The sequence below is a fragment of the Catharus ustulatus genome, chromosome 5, assembly GCF_009819885.2.
Source record: "Catharus ustulatus isolate bCatUst1 chromosome 5, bCatUst1.pri.v2, whole genome shotgun sequence".
In the NCBI taxonomy this organism is placed as follows: domain Eukaryota; kingdom Metazoa; phylum Chordata; class Aves; order Passeriformes; family Turdidae; genus Catharus; species Catharus ustulatus.
Genome location: NC_046225.1, coordinates 3,917,860 through 3,933,386, shown reverse-complemented (window position 1 = coordinate 3,933,386; position 15,527 = coordinate 3,917,860). Strand labels below are relative to the sequence as shown.

The window sequence follows — 15,527 nt, the reverse complement described above, 5'->3', positions numbered from 1 at the left end:
TTGAGGTGAGAAGGCAGTTCAGTCTCTTCATGTCCTGTCAATCCTTGGCCTCACTGCCAGGGGGTCACCTAATGGCAGCTGGGATGGGAACCTGTAGAGTCTGGGCTGGAACATGCAGCAGATTTCAAGGAACATGAGGAATTCCATACCTGTGATGGTCTTCCAGCAACCTTTTTGCTTTTAGTGACTTAGGCTGAGGTCAAGGAATTTTGAACCCAAGGCCTCCCTATACCACTGCAGGATGTTCAGCTTTTGGTGCTGTGTGTTTGTGAGAGGACTTTGGTGTTAAAATCAAACTGGCTTCAAGGCCCTCAGCCAACCTCTCGAGAGACACCCCACAGCCCCCTTTTCCCCCCAGTTCAAGGGGTAGAGTAACAGTTCTGGGTAGCAGAAATTGATTATATAAATATTATATAATTATATTATGTAAATATGTTCCTACATATTATAAAACACTTATTGTCCCTTTTCTCTTTTCCTCTGGGCACTCCAGCTTGTAATAAGGTCCTTGTGAGCTAATAAAGTATTTGGATGCTGATGCTTTGAGAACCTGCTTTCCTTTGCAAAAATAGTAGGAAATGGGGTGGATAGTAAATTAATCAGTACAGCTTATTATCTACAGTGGGACAGCTGTTAAAAACACTAGGAAACAGGGAAAGTGCTTTAGAATTTATAAAAGTAAAATAAAGCTGGATGTTTCCCAAGCTTCAGAAAAGAAGTTTCTTCAGCAACTATGTGGTCTGGGAGATTCATCCAAGCTGAGCCTTTTATTTTATTCATAGCTTTGAGGCTGTTTTTCAACTACAATGAATTTTTCTACGGCCAACAAAAATCTTGGTATTGCTGCTTCCATGGCTTTGTTTATTTTCTTCTGGTGATTTTTGTTGTTTGGTGTTTTTTTAAATAAAAGAAGCTATATATAAAAGCAGTCTCATGATTTGAGGAATTTTCTTTGCCAATTTTTATTGCAAATCAGATTAATTTTGCCTTAAAACTTAACCATAAAGAAAGAGATTTGTGTGCCTTCCACTTGAAAGGATTTATTCATATCAATAAGTATTCCAGGTCAGTGTTAGTGAAGCTGAAGCAGCTGAAGCAATGTATTTTTGTTTCTGTTTATGTGCACACCTCATGTGACAGTTGTGAGGATGGGAAGGCACAACTTACTGAGTAGCTGCTGTGCTGCCTTTCAGGATCCTGAATAATGGCAGAATGAATATTTTAATTCTTCATCCTCTGATGCTTCCAGTTGGGATATCCCCTCCTGAGTTTTCAATAACTACAGTGAATTTTCTAGACAATGACAGCTGATGGATTTCCATGAGCCTTTGCTCTGACATTTTGCCTTTCATCCACAGACCCATTCTGAAGAGAGACCCTTCCAGTGTGAGGAATGCAAAGCCTTGTTCCGAACGCCCTTCTCTCTACAAAGACATCTCCTAATCCATAACAGTAGGTGCAAAGTCAGAGGGAAAACAGCTTTCTCCATTCTCATGTGTGACTGAGAAAAACAAACTTGGGGCACCTTGTTCCAATATACAACTTGCTGTGTTAAATTGATACTAAGATTCAACTCTGTACCCAGAGAGTTAAAAAATTCAGAGCCAAATTCAGACCTTGCACTTAAATGCAAATCCAAATACTCTGTAGAAAATCCAGCAATGGTTTGAGGTCTGATGGCAAGAAATTGATTTCTGCATTAAGTGTGATAGTGTTACCTCCATTTTAAGAAAGGACAAATGGCACCAGAGATAAGTTGGTGACTTGCTCAGCTTTTGTAGGTAATCCAGTTTAGAGCTTGACACTGAGATTGTCTCTTCTGTGCCAGCCCAGGCTCATGTTTGCTGCCTCTGGCATGGAACTGCAGCAGCTCAGAGAAATGCTGTGGCTGTTTTCCCTCATGAGTAACTTTTCTTGGCATTCTGTCCTTTTTTTTTTAGTTGACTGTGTTAAGATTTATTTTTGGTGGAATTTTCTCCATCTTAATACTTGCAGAGGCCTGTCATTCAACCCTTTGAACATCAGCAGTTGAGATTTTAGAAAAAGCTCATGATCTAGAATCCTTGTGGCTTAGAAGAAGATGCTTTGTTTTGGGGAATATTCACATTGGCATAACTAAGAAAACCACAAATGTTTCTTTTTTTACTCTGCATAACAGTGTTTCTGTTAAATGAATTATTGGATTGGCGTGTTCAGTTTGTTCTTTGACAATTGATTAACTTTCAAAGCTTCTGCAATTTTTTAAAGCATTGGATTTTTTTTCTCAATGTTAAAAATGATGGGGGAAAATGTTAAAAACCTGTTTGTAATGTGTATTCTAATGAACAACCATTTGCAGAGTCTCCAAAATATGTCATTGACAGTGTGCAGAATTGTAGGTTTTTCTGAAGGTTTCTCTAAAAAACATTCACTTGGACTTTTTTTTTGAAGAAGAAGATGGTAACTCAGGGAGACCTTTTTTTCTCTTTGTTAGGTGAGAGGACCTTCAAGTGTGATCACTGTGATGCCACCTTCAAGAGAAAAGACACATTAAATGTTCATATTCAAGTTGTCCATGATGGACATAAGAAATACAAGTGTGACCTGTGTGACAAAGCTTTTGTGACTCCCTCAGTCCTGAAGAGCCATAAGAAAGTGAGTAGAATCAACTGATCATTTCTTGTGTGATTCAGTGTAGAATCCCCAGCTGCTTCTGCCTTTTTGGCTTTTCAGGAGAAAGCTGTGATTGCCCTTACCCTAAAATGCTGATTGCAATGGTGGGGTTATTTTTAGAATTTGTTCCAAAAACTCATGCATGTATTGCTTGCCCTATAGTATGTGCTTCATACATATGTGTAAAATTGGAATTGCTTTTGCTGTGTGCTCCTGTCAGACTAGGGCTGGCTGTGTTTGTGAGCCTTGTAGCTGTACTGTATTGCTCCCAGAAATCCTTTTGGTATTTGGGTGTTTGGAATGAATTAGTAGCTTTCTGTCTGGTATATCCCAGTTGCTGCTGCAGATACAAATGATTTCCAAATAACTGTATCCTAATCAAGAGGAGTTTAGCATTCATATCTTTAATGCCAGGGAATTAAAACAATGCAAGTCCATCCAGTATTGAAATGAGATCTCATTTACTTTTGCTTCAGCTGCAGCATAAAATGTGCTATGTGAGAAAAAAAAAAATTACATTTTTATGATGTAATGAAGAATTTTGTGTTATTTCAGTGTCTTTTCATCAACATAAGAATTCATTTCCCTGTCTGAAGATGGTCACGTGCTAGCTGGAAACTGAAATAGTCAACTGCACATATAATTGAATGTGTTATCTTTCCTATCTCATTTAAATTAGCACTTCTAAATGAAGTCATCAGAAATTCTCCACTAAAAGAACAGCCACAGTTATAAGGAAAAGTAATTCAGTAGACTGATAAATCTTCAGAATTGTGTGTTGAAAGTACAGTGTGAAAAATGATGGTGACCTTGTGTGTAATTGATTTCAGGGTGATCTTGCTGTTGACCACACAGGTTGGATGGGAGAGTTTGTCATATTTGAAATAATTCTTCTTACACCAGTGAGGCCCTCTAGCCCTAAAAGCTTGATTCCAAAAGACAAACTCAGTGATTTACTGGTGGTGATAGTTACCATTTTCTTTTTGTAATCAATTCTCTAACACTCAGAGCTAATTAGAATCTTTGCCTGGTGTGATGGTAAAATACATAATAGAGGTAATAGCAGTCAATATCAATACAATTAAATATTCCATATTTCACTTTTTTATTCAATGCTCTACATTCATTCTTTTCTTTCCCCTCCCCATGTAGACTCACACAGGAGAAAAAGAGAAGATTTGCCCATATTGTGGGCAGAAGTTTGCAAGCAATGGAACACTGAGAGTTCATATTCGAAGCCATACAGGTATTTATTATGATGAAAAGAGAAACCTTGCTACAGATTTACAAAGTCTTCTCTATGTCCATAATTTATCTATCTACAAACAGGCAAATTTACAGGTAGGCTTAACACAGCATCTTTATCAGACTTTTTACCTGCTTAACGTGTAAAAGCTGTTGTCAGGTTTCATTTTGCAAGTTTGCACTTCAAATAATGGCATCAGGTAGCTGAAAAAGGTTTGTGATAATTTGTTTCCAACATAAAATGGTGTAGATTTGCCTTTGGCATGCCATTTTCTTCCCTCTGCATAACCAAGTTTGGCTTGCAGGGGGATGGCAGTAACTTGTGTGTGCTGCTGATGTTACCCATCAGTTTGCATGGAGCAGAAAGCCCCAGTTTTTCAAGCTCATACTGCAGATGGGTCTTGGAAAAATGCTCTGGAGCTATCTAAGTAAAAATGATTTTCATGTGTGTGCTGCTACCAGTTAGATTTCAGTTCTCTCAAGCAGGCTTTCCTGAATTTAGGAGTTGGGATAAAGTGAGTTTCATGAAACCACACACCAGGGGCATCTAACCTTGAGTACAGAGCCCTGCAAAATTTGTAACCTCTATTTTAGGAGACTGTGACATTCTGAACTTACTTGAAGCAGAAGGGCACTGAAGATTTCTAGTAGCTTGTAAATTTAATGCAGGGGGAGAAACTTGCCAGGAGATGATACAGGTTGGAATTACAGCAATATGGACTGTGGAAACAATTTATGAATGAAATAATTGTTTTTGTCATTCTGTTATGGTTCCTGGCCAATTTTTGATTATCCTGAAGAAAAATAGGGGCAAGTAGCTGCTAAGTTTTGACTTTAGGTTTAAAAAGAATATTTTTACTACATGGAAAGGCTGAGTGAGAAAATGCCATAGTTGGATTCATGTTGAGTTCTGGAGAGATGGTTTTGTTTGGTGCTGTACCTGAAGGCTTGAGCCATGTTGTGCTTGGTCATCCCACAAGCACACTGATCATGAGAGGAAATTGTTGCCCCATGTTCAGTGAGCCTGAGGAAACAGATTCCTGAGGAATAGCTTGCATCAGTCCCAAAGAACTTCAAGGGGAGCTGCTGAAGGAAATCCAGGGCATCTGTAAACAGCGTAAAAAAGATTGACCACTCTTAAGTTCCCTATAATATGAAAATCCTTGAACTTTTCAGGGAATTTCTAAGCAGTAAGAAATTTTCGGTTCATCAAACAGTGGAGCCACAAACTTTATTCAGAGAGGGATGTTTGGTTTCTAAATGTTGCAGTGATTAACACTTCATGGTATTGGTGTCTGTTAAATTCTTTGGGTTTGAATTAATCATTTCAAAACTGTGCCATCCTTTTCCTCTTCAGTCAGACTTCAAAGTATCACTTTTCATTCTGAGCTAGAAGTGAAACAAGCAGCCACCGTCTGTTTTCAGGAGATGATTCATCCTTCTGAATAAGACTTGAGCTTTTGGTACAACTAAGCAGTCCACCATAAATGTAAATATTGCAAAGACCTCTTGTCTTAGTGGTTACAGGTGTTGAGCTTTGAGGTCTGTGTCCAGACATTTGCATTATCCCATTTTCTCTTTATGATCATCTAGACTATTTTATTATCTACTTTGTGTGAGAGGTTTTGTTCTGTATTTACTAAATAAATATACGTTTAGGTTATTTTATAGAGACTTGTGCCTCGCTTTTTGTCCTTCTTATATTTATGAAATTATTCTTTACAAAAGCTGAGATTCTATGGTACCTCTGTGGTTCTGCTTTGGAATTGTGTTTTTGATATGCTCAATAATCCATATACACAAAGAGAAGCTCAGTGTGGTTTTGTCTTTTATTTAATATGCAGCATGTGCTCTTAAATGTTGTTCCACACAGACATGCATGCTTCCTGGATAAGCAATTTTCTTCCCTCTCCTGTGTTAGAATAAGACTCTGTAATTGAGCCCAAACAGTACTTGGCCTTTTGCAGCAATTGAGCTGGTTTGGGGTGAGTGAACATGTCTGCATGTGCATGTGCAGAGGGAAGGGGGTGATGTTTGCCTCTGAACCTGGAGTGTTGCTCTGTAATTCATCATCTGGGTTGCAGCCTTGGCATGACACGGACAGCGCTCTGCAGGTCAGCTGAAACACTAGAGCACATTCTCCCTCTCCTGTATCCTGTTGGTTTATGACTTCTTAGGGTCACAGGGAGCTGGGGTTAATTCAGCAAAAGAATCCTTTGACTGTGATATAAATTCCTTGGCTTGTTCATAAATTGTAAAAGAAATCCTATGGTCTGCTCCATGGGCTTGAAACCCGGGGGCTGGGAGGTTAATTGCTTCCCTGAAGTTTGAAGCAACTTTCAGTGTTAGCAGTTTCTGGCTGCAGTTTGTGCAGCTTCTCAGTTGCTTTATCCATATCTATTTAAAGGTGTTAATTTCTTGGGGGGGTGTGTGTGGATGTGTGATCTGGGTGTAAACACACACACATTTTATCTGTCTGCTGTTTGTTCTGTTGCCTTCCTAATTAGTTGTGTCCTAATCCCTTCCATCCTTGAGCAGTGAAACAGCAGTGAAAGTTCTTCTGAAGTGGTTTATATTTGCAGGCAAATTTCTTCTAGAGTTAGGAGAATTAAGGGATAATTGTACTTAAGAATTAAGGATTTAACTGTAATTCTGTCCTTTCCCTACTGTTACTTAAAGACTGATGAGGAATAACTAATGCCCATAAATGTTTGCCAGAAAATGGTGTGCAAATCTAGGTTAAAATATTACCTTACTTTACTTTTCCATCAGTTAGTTGAAGTCCTGATAATAAGCCACAACTGTACATCTGTCCTAATAAATGTTCTCTGAAAAAGGAATTTTTCAATTCTATGTCATTTGAAAGCCATGACCTATTGTGTCATTCTTAGATGTTACGTGCTCTGCTAGGTGCAAAAAGCAGCTTTGTTTTTTAAGCATGAGTTGAGAAGGTTCTTTGCAAATTTACTTCCATGTGCATGAGTAAAAGATAGTACCAAGAGATCACATTAAAACAGCAAAAAGCATTTGGACCACAGACTTCTATATCCTTTGTGCCAACACAGTTAATCTTACCTTTTCAGTTTATATATGAAGAGATTGCTTTATAAGCTTTCAAAAATATAACTTCAGGTGCTGATTCCCTTCTTGAAATGCCTCCTGGTGGAGTCACAACAAAAAAAATATCTTTGGTTTTTAACAGTAGTTCAATCATCTCTGAGCAAGAAGACTTCAAAGTACTTGAAGGAAGTAATGAGTACAGGATAACTTTAATTTATTATGGTGTAAAATATATCACTAAAAGTTTAATAGCTAAACAAGCAACTGTTTGTTCATGTACATAGTAATGTACAGCCAGGATCCTCATTCCAGCAGATCTTCTGCTCAATTACCTTACAAGTAATTTATATTTTCTTACACAGGAAAAAAGATAAAAGGCAAACTTGAAGGAACTTCCTCTCATATGCCAATGAAGTATGTGAAAGAATGTGTCTATCTAGTCAGTGAACAGCTTGCAGATGTCTACAGATAGGTTCTTTCTATTAATAACTTATAAATGATCCCTCTTTTATCTACCCAGTTTAAAAAGGAGCTTGCAGAAGGCCTCAAAGGTAAGGATTCTGCATTTCTAAACCTTTCAGTTTATACATCATTGTCTTGTTCATCTCCAGACAAGAGCTAAATGTTTGAAAATACCTGTAAAGTTTCATGCAGCTGTCAGCTTCTTGTTGTCTGTAGCCATGAATGAGGAAATGTTCTTTTGAGAGGTAGATTATTTGAATGAGACATCTTTAGATCAAATGAGTTACTGATTGATTAGTGCATGTTCTTTAAAAGACTTAGTTGGCTCTTTGGTTCACTGAAGTAATAGGTGTTACATTTTCCATTCATACAGAAATCAGATTAATTCCACCTATAGCTGCAAAGAATGGAACTGGTTTGTTTTTTAAAGTTGTATCTGTTTTTTATTTATTACTTACAATTACCTAAAATCTTGATACCACTGTAGAACTGATGAAAGTCTGTAAGTAATAATGGTAGTTCATGCTTTGCTACATGGATTCAGGTAGTTTTTATTTTGTAGATTTTTTTATTAGTCTTTATGATTCATTTAGTGGCAAATAGCCATTATCTCAATTATATAATGATAATTTTGATGGACCAGATAGGGCAAATATTTTATTGGTCTTAACTAGAAATAATCTGAATTTTTTTAATAAACCCTAAACTTTGCAGAAAATAAACCACCTCAGCTGTGAAAATACCATTTCCACACCTCAAAAATTAAAGCATGGCTAAATACTTAGAAAAAGACAAGTAATAGAAAAAAAAAGTTTCAAGCCTTCTGGTTTTCCCTTATTTTGAAAAAATAGGATTTGAGGTTTTTTCTTATTAAATATGTGAGTATTTTTGGTGGATGGGAAATTCATGTAGTTGATTTACATGAAACCAATTGTAGTTCTCCCTGGTGCCTGGAAAATGAGTGTTGGAGCTTGCTTAGAAAGCATTCACAAATACACAAACTTAGAGTTATTCATCATCAGTGAGGAAACAAACCACCTGAACAAACAGAGGCATTTCATCTCTTGTCTTCAGAGTCTGCCAGATTTGAATGTTGGTGAAAATGAACTCAGAATTGTCTCTAATTTCCCCATACCTGAGGAGTTGTTCTCAGAGCAGTCAGAGCTATCCCTTTCTTTATCTGGCCCACTATGAGTATAAAATTTCCGGTGCTTTTGGTGTCTCTGGGTCTTGTCTCAGCTGATGTCCTCAAGTATTTTATCTTTCACATCACCAAGTTACTCAGCTCTTGGCATGAGAGAGCTGTTTCTGTGTGGGGACTTCTGTACCTTCTCAAGTGCTAAATTTTGAGTGTTCAGTGGCTGAAAAGGAGGCAGGCCAGGATTTTGCACAGGCCAGATCACTTTTTTTGGTCTAGTCTGGATTAAGACTAGTCCAGATGTCATAAGGAAATCAGCTCACTGCTGCAGTTGGCCAAGCTTCTTGATTACTCTTCCGTTCTTTTCCCTCCCTGGAATCCCTGGTCAGAATTACAGAAATGCCTGAGAGATGCAGGGTATTAAATGCTTTTGAAGATGCTACTCAGGATGTAGAAAATTTCCACCTCTGCACAAGAGGAAGTTGGTTGTTTTAAAGAGATGTTGGTTTTCTCACAGGTCTACAAATACCAGAGTGGTGAAATTTACTGAATGTTTTCTTGACTTTTTAATCTTTGCACAGTGATTGGTTTCCTGGCATTTTCTAATTGAAGTTCTGTTGGAATCACTGGGTTCATTGAGTTCCTGTTTAATTTAATTTTGGTTCCTGATGAAGTCCCTTTCCATGTGGGAGAAGTTTAGATCTCTGTGTATTTTAGGTTTTGTTTGTGTGTACATATTTGCATAGTGCATTAACTGAATAATGCTCAGTTAAGGACACAACTTTTATAATTGAATGGGAGCTCTGTTTAAGGGCAAGAGCAGCTGAGGATAAATGTGTGAAGCCCTCAGGTGCCCTTTGTGAGCAGCGTTCTAAAGCAGATGTCACAGATTATAATTTTGTTACATCCGTTAACCTTTTGCCCATCCTTACTTGCTGCTGAATGCTGTCATCACCCCAGATTATCTCTGACTAAAAAATCCCCCTTGAAATTCCCATCCTGGGCTGCCCTGTGGATCATCTGGTAAGGAGTGTTAAATGTGTGATCCAGATGGCCTCCAAATTCCTCCCCAGGTGAACTGTGCTCGTTCCACTGCAGTTGGGCCATGCTGGAGGCTCCCTTCTAAACCTCTCCCTACCCCAGGCTTGAGTCAGGGCTTTAAAAAGGATTAGAGTGTGCTGGAACTATTCTGAAAGCTGCTCTTTTGAAACAATGCAATTATATAAATATTTTTATAGAAAAACATAATTTTTATTTTAAAAACAATCTTCTAATCCCAATAATTAATAGCTCACCATCTGAAAGGGAGCTGTGTCTAGAACATGGGAAATGTCTGTGGAACAGTCTGAGACCACATTCTGTGATTATATTTGTTCATTTTTATAAAGAAAACTGAAGAGAGGAATTCCTTGAGGCTGCAAATACTACACATGATCTGATGTTCACTGCAGTTTGTTGTAGGTCCTTTTCTGATGTTTGTGTGTGTTCACCAAAACCATTGATGCTAATACCCCAACTGAGCAGAGACATTAAAAAGTGTATTTAAAAAATACATAATTTCACTGCATAGTTCAAATTCTTCATTCCTTAACTGAGCAGTTGAGTTCCAGTAAAGACAGCAAGGCAGGAAATCCTGCTTGAAGGCTGACAGGAATACCTGAGAATTGTATTTGGGTGACTAAACAAGCTGCAGGGGAACAGGGGCAGTAAACAGGACTGCAGATTTTACAGATGAAATAGAAATAATACTTGGGTATGGTTTGAAAGGGCAGTGAGGCTGTTTCTTTGGTTTGCTGGGCTCTTCAGGCATTTTTTTTGCAGTCTCTTTAGATCAGGACTATTTCTCAGTTGGATGTTTCCTTTTTCATTTTCCTCATTGGATGGTAATGCATTTCTCACCTGTAAAGTACATATTTGCATAATCTTATTTGAGGTCATTGCTTTGAAATAATCACTAACATTGGTGCTTCCATCTAACTTGAAAAACAGCTTTTTTTTTTTTTTTTGTGGCTCAGCTGACTACAGGGAATGCAAAACACAGTGTGAAAATAGCAATGCATATGACCAGCTTGATTAACTGTTTCCAAGTCCTTATTAAATAGGACTTAGTCTAGCTGTAGTCACTGAAATCTTCAAAAACTACTGTATATATAGATTTGCTTCTTAATTGTTTTGTGTCTGAGTTTGGAAGATCTGTGTGCTAAACTCAGTGTAAATCCTGCCTTAGAGCACCTCTGACAACAGATGTTTTACAGGAAACTGTCCTGAGTCAAACTGGGATGGGAGAATCTGGTATTTAACTCCTTAAGCTACATTAAGGTCTGCTAGGTATTGTCATCTCAAGCTAGAGATGGAGGGGAAAAAAAAAGATGTCAGTTCTGTCATGACATGGTTTCAGATCAAAATCCCATATGTTTTTCAATCATGGAATTGTTTTTCATAATCCTTGTATTAAGGTTAAATTTATTTTTATTATGTTAAAAGCTTTGGTTTTTTGTTCATACAAAATCTGGAAGTAGAATGTCTAGACTTTGAATTATGCTAAATCCACTGCAATTTATCCCAGGATTATTTATTTGGGGCTATTTGTTCAGAAGTGCCATTAATGTGTTGAGCAGTTTGTTCTGGAACAGCAGGGACATGACAGGGTAGATGTTTGTGTAAGCACCAGGACGCTTGGATAAATTCTAAGCATGCAGGCTGTAAGGTGAAAGAAAATAACAAAAAATAAGAGCAACAGTAAAATTACTTAGGACCATTTTTAAAGTAGTTTTGCTGGCAATTACTGACACAAGTGCATGAGAAATTGATATAATTTAGAAAAACAAGATGCCTCCTAGTTTGAATGTCAAGTCATAGTAAACTTGATTTTTGGAGTGAAGATTTTTGACAGTGGACAGTTGGTAACAGCAGCTCCAAGCCTGACTGAATTCAGGTGTGACAGGTGGATGTGGAGTCATTGTTGCCCTCTGCTGGCATCTGCTGAGAGCTCCCAAGGTACTTTACTCCTCCAGCACCGTGGTGTCCCTGGTTGATCTGGGAGAGTCACTGTTAATTTGTTTCAGACAAACTCAAACCTATCCTTTGAAGGCAGAAGTCTCTCTCTTCACACAGACATGAGGGTGGGGGAGAGAGGGAGGAGGGTACAAGTCCTACCTGTCATCGCTCATCTGCTTACAAAGTGCTGAAAGCTTTAAATTCTCCATTCAAAAGCCCCCAGACATAAAAATGTCAGCTGGATTAATTAAATATTTGAGTACTGACAACTGTTGGAGTGTTTGAATTTCGGAGGCATGAATTAGAGGCATCAAGGGTCAGGAGAGAGAGGATCATATATCAAACTGCTCAGTGCAAACACAGCCCTAACACAGAGATTGTTGTCATCATCCTAAAAAAACCCCCCAAACCCCAATTCACACAGTGGTGCTTTCTGAGAGATGGCAAGAGAGAAAAATATTTGTGTTTACAAGTGCCTTGCTGGCCAGTCTTGTGCTTCTGTCATTTACAGTTACCTGTACAGAAGTGAAAGAAAAGAACAAAATAATCTACCTACAAAATAGGGAAGGGTGGCCATCCTCTTCCTTAAATAATCATCTCACCTCAGGTGCCCTTGAATCTCTACACAAGGTGTGGATATGGAAATTTCATGTCCAGCAGTGACTCTTGGTATCTTTGGGATATCAGGGAAATAGTCTGGTTTGGGTTGTTTTAAACTGTGAAATGTGGTTATTTGTACTTGTTTTAGAAGGTTGAGTGTTAATAAGTGCTTGACATTTGGTCAAGCTGTGCATTGACTTTATAAAACAGGCTGTGCTTAACTTATGATAAAATTTATTTGGAAAAACTCCTTCAGCATTATGGTTGTGTAGAACAAAATCCATTTTGGTAACAAAAATTTTTTATCAACTGAATTTTTTCAGCTGTTTTGAAATGGAAACAACCTTTGCTTTTAAAGTGTTGTATACAGGAGCAGGAGGCAATAGACTCATATTGCAGTGCATTGCATGAAGAGTTAAAAATTAAAATACATTTCTTCCTAATGATGGTCTCTGTCTCTGAATAGCTCAGTAGCCACATTACACTAATGTGAGTTTGGGAAAATTGATGCCAAATGACACCAGTGTAATGGACCATTAAACAAATACCTTTCAGATATGGGATGTTGCAAGGGAGATGCTAAGATTGTTCTGCTTCTATTTCAGTCATAAATTGGGACACAAATATTGCAGAAACTTTTGATTAACCAGCTTCTAACACAGATACAGCATCATAAAAGGGTGGATTTTGTATTCCATTGGGATTCTGACATCCAGAGGCCTCTAATAATGACCAGATGTGAAATAGAAAAAATATTTGGGAGCAGTTAATGCCTAACCATAAAAATGACCGTGTGTAAATCACTGTAGAATGTGGTCTGAGCAAGGACATTAGGTGTTTTCTTTTTGGTTTTATTTCCCCCAAGGCTGGCTGTGTATATTCTCATATTGTAGTGCAAAATCAAAGAGCAGCAAAGAGGAATATTTTGATCCAGCACTGCATCCCGCTCAGGCAGGATGATTTGTAATTTCTCTAAAGTTTGAATCTGTTCTTTGAAGAGAAAAGCAGTTCAGTTTGCCAGAGTTCATCCTCTGAAGGCACATTGCTGGGTTCTGATGCTTCTGTTGTTCCAGGGGAGCGTCCTTACCAGTGTCCTTACTGTGACAAAGCTTTCAGCAAGAACGATGGCTTGAAGATGCACATTCGCACCCACACCAGGGTAAGTCCTGACAAGGGTGAGTTTTTATTGCTTGAGGATTGTTTGGGACTCCTGTGATGAAAAGTAATTAATTGCTGTTTGTGTAGAGATTGGGCTCTGCCAACCAAGGTGTTTTATACCTATCAAAATAAGAGGTGAAGATTCAAGTAATTAATTTACAAATTCTAATTAGAACTCCCTTCTATTTTTTCTGTGTTTGATTTCTTTTATGTTGAAATAATAGCTGTAGTAACCTCTTCATTTAACCTGTGGTTGTTTAGAGATATAAATTAATGCTGTTTACAGAGTAAACAGTTCTGTAAAGACTTCACTGGTACTGAAACTTCAGTATCCACTGCTTTGATTGTTACTGGGCCTGTAAAGTCCAGTCACTCTGAGCTTTTGAGAGGCTGTACTTTATTAACTGATGACAATTTTTATATAAATTTTATCTAACTGGGAACTGTTACAGCCCTTGAGGCCAAACCAAGAAAATTCTGCATCTACTGGGAAATAGGAAAGGTGACATTTAACTTAGTATTCTCCATATGGAAATGGTCACACAGAATTGCTTTCTAAGTAAGTAAAATTAAAAACTGTTTAAATTTCTACTGTTCTTACAGGGTCTTGAGCATATTAACTGTGAGGTCCTAGAGAAGTTGTAGCTTTTGTACCCCAAATTCTACAAGTAATCAGTAGTTTGTGCAGTCCTTCTTGGTGGTTTGTTGGGAACAGGCTAGTCCCATGCTGTTAGTTGTTTCTCCTTTTTTTCCAGCTGTTAAATCACTTTAAGAAATGCAATAAATTCTGTGCTGTTGTCCCCTCTTAACTATGTTTGCACCAGGAGAAATTTCATGACCCCTCTAAGTTCTGCATGACTGTAAGGGGTAAACAAGGTCTGAAACAGTGCCAAATTCAATTTTTTTTTCCTGAATTTTTCATACAGTTTGAGTAAAAACAACAAACATCCCCCAGCCTCTGTAGAAGAAAAATAGAGGAAAAAATAATATTAGGCTTTTAGAGTCTACAGTGATTTACAGCAAATGGTGTTTTCTTCTAAGCATTTTTTAGCTGATAGGAAAGGGAGGAGTTGGAAAAATAAATTTTAAGGAGTGGATATTTCTTTTTAATGTATGTAGACACTGTAATGAGGCAGGCTTTGTGTTGCACTAAGAACATCATAAAATTTGTTTTAAAATGTCTCAGGAAATGCTCTGCTGTACCATGGAGACCAAATGCTATCCTTAGAGGTACAAAGAACTCAGTTCACACCAAAAGTGATCTAAATGTTTCCATACACTTGAGATGTGTTGATCATCTACATCTGAAAGGTCACATTTCAGGTTTTTCTGTTTTGGTGTGTGGAGGTGCTAAGCAAACTGCTGGTCCTCCCCACAGCTATGCTGTAGGATTAAAGTATGCAGGCCAAACATGGTTTTTTAGACTTGATTAGATCTTTTCGTTCTTTTTGTGGTGGTGCTGCTGCTCCTATCCCAAAACTTGACAGTGAGGCTCATTCATATTTGATTGCCATTACATGTTCATTTATCTCCATGTAAATATTTTTTTACTTTGAGGTAAGAATCAGTACTGATAACATTTACTTTAATAGTAATTTCTACATTGAAGCCTGTTGCTGTAATCCTGCATGCCCCAGCTTTCCCTCTTCCTCACAGTTCACCTTATTTAAGTAGAGCTGGACAGCTAAAAAATCAAAGGAGGTCTTAGTAGGAGGAGGAGAAAAAATGGGCTAGAATTATTAATAAAAACAAGAGAAGAGAAAACAAAATTTAGTACCAACTTTCCATGGATTTTCAACCCAGAAGGAGGAATTATCCATGAGTCTGTTCTGCAGGACATTATCCATGAAGTACTGTGGGAAAATAAGCTATTACTGTATTGGTCAGGTGAGTAAATACTGGTGCAGGTACAAGGGAGTAAATATGTATTTTAGCTGATGTGAAAGAACAGAGTGTGAAGGGAATTGGAAAGAAGGGAAAGGAAGTTGAGGAGCAGCAATACTGGCAGGTAAATGAGGAAGACACCATTATGTACAAGAGCTCTTGTGTGTTTGGCAAGAATGTGAAGATTTATTTAATCTTAGTAGTAGGTTGATGCTTGTCAGGAATGCAGGGTACAGGAACCAAACCAACTCCCTTTCAGCAGAGAAAGCAGCTGCTGAGCTGTTCAGGTGTGTCTGTCTTGAAGTGAGGGCTGGTGATCTGAATCCTGACT

General features: G+C 37.9%; 1 protein-coding gene across 1 annotated transcript in view; it reads left to right on the top strand.

Moving 5' to 3' along the window:
• PRDM5 (PR/SET domain 5) overlaps nt 1–15,527 on the top strand; it is a 52,956-nt gene that overhangs the window by 25,787 nt on the left and 11,642 nt on the right. Inside the window, exons 11-14 of the mRNA XM_033060657.1 lie at nt 1,359–1,452; nt 2,474–2,634; nt 3,805–3,898; nt 13,228–13,313. Of these exons, the coding sequence (XP_032916548.1) occupies nt 1,359–1,452; nt 2,474–2,634; nt 3,805–3,898; nt 13,228–13,313 (435 nt within the window). The remainder of the gene's footprint in view (nt 1–1,358; nt 1,453–2,473; nt 2,635–3,804; nt 3,899–13,227; nt 13,314–15,527) is intronic.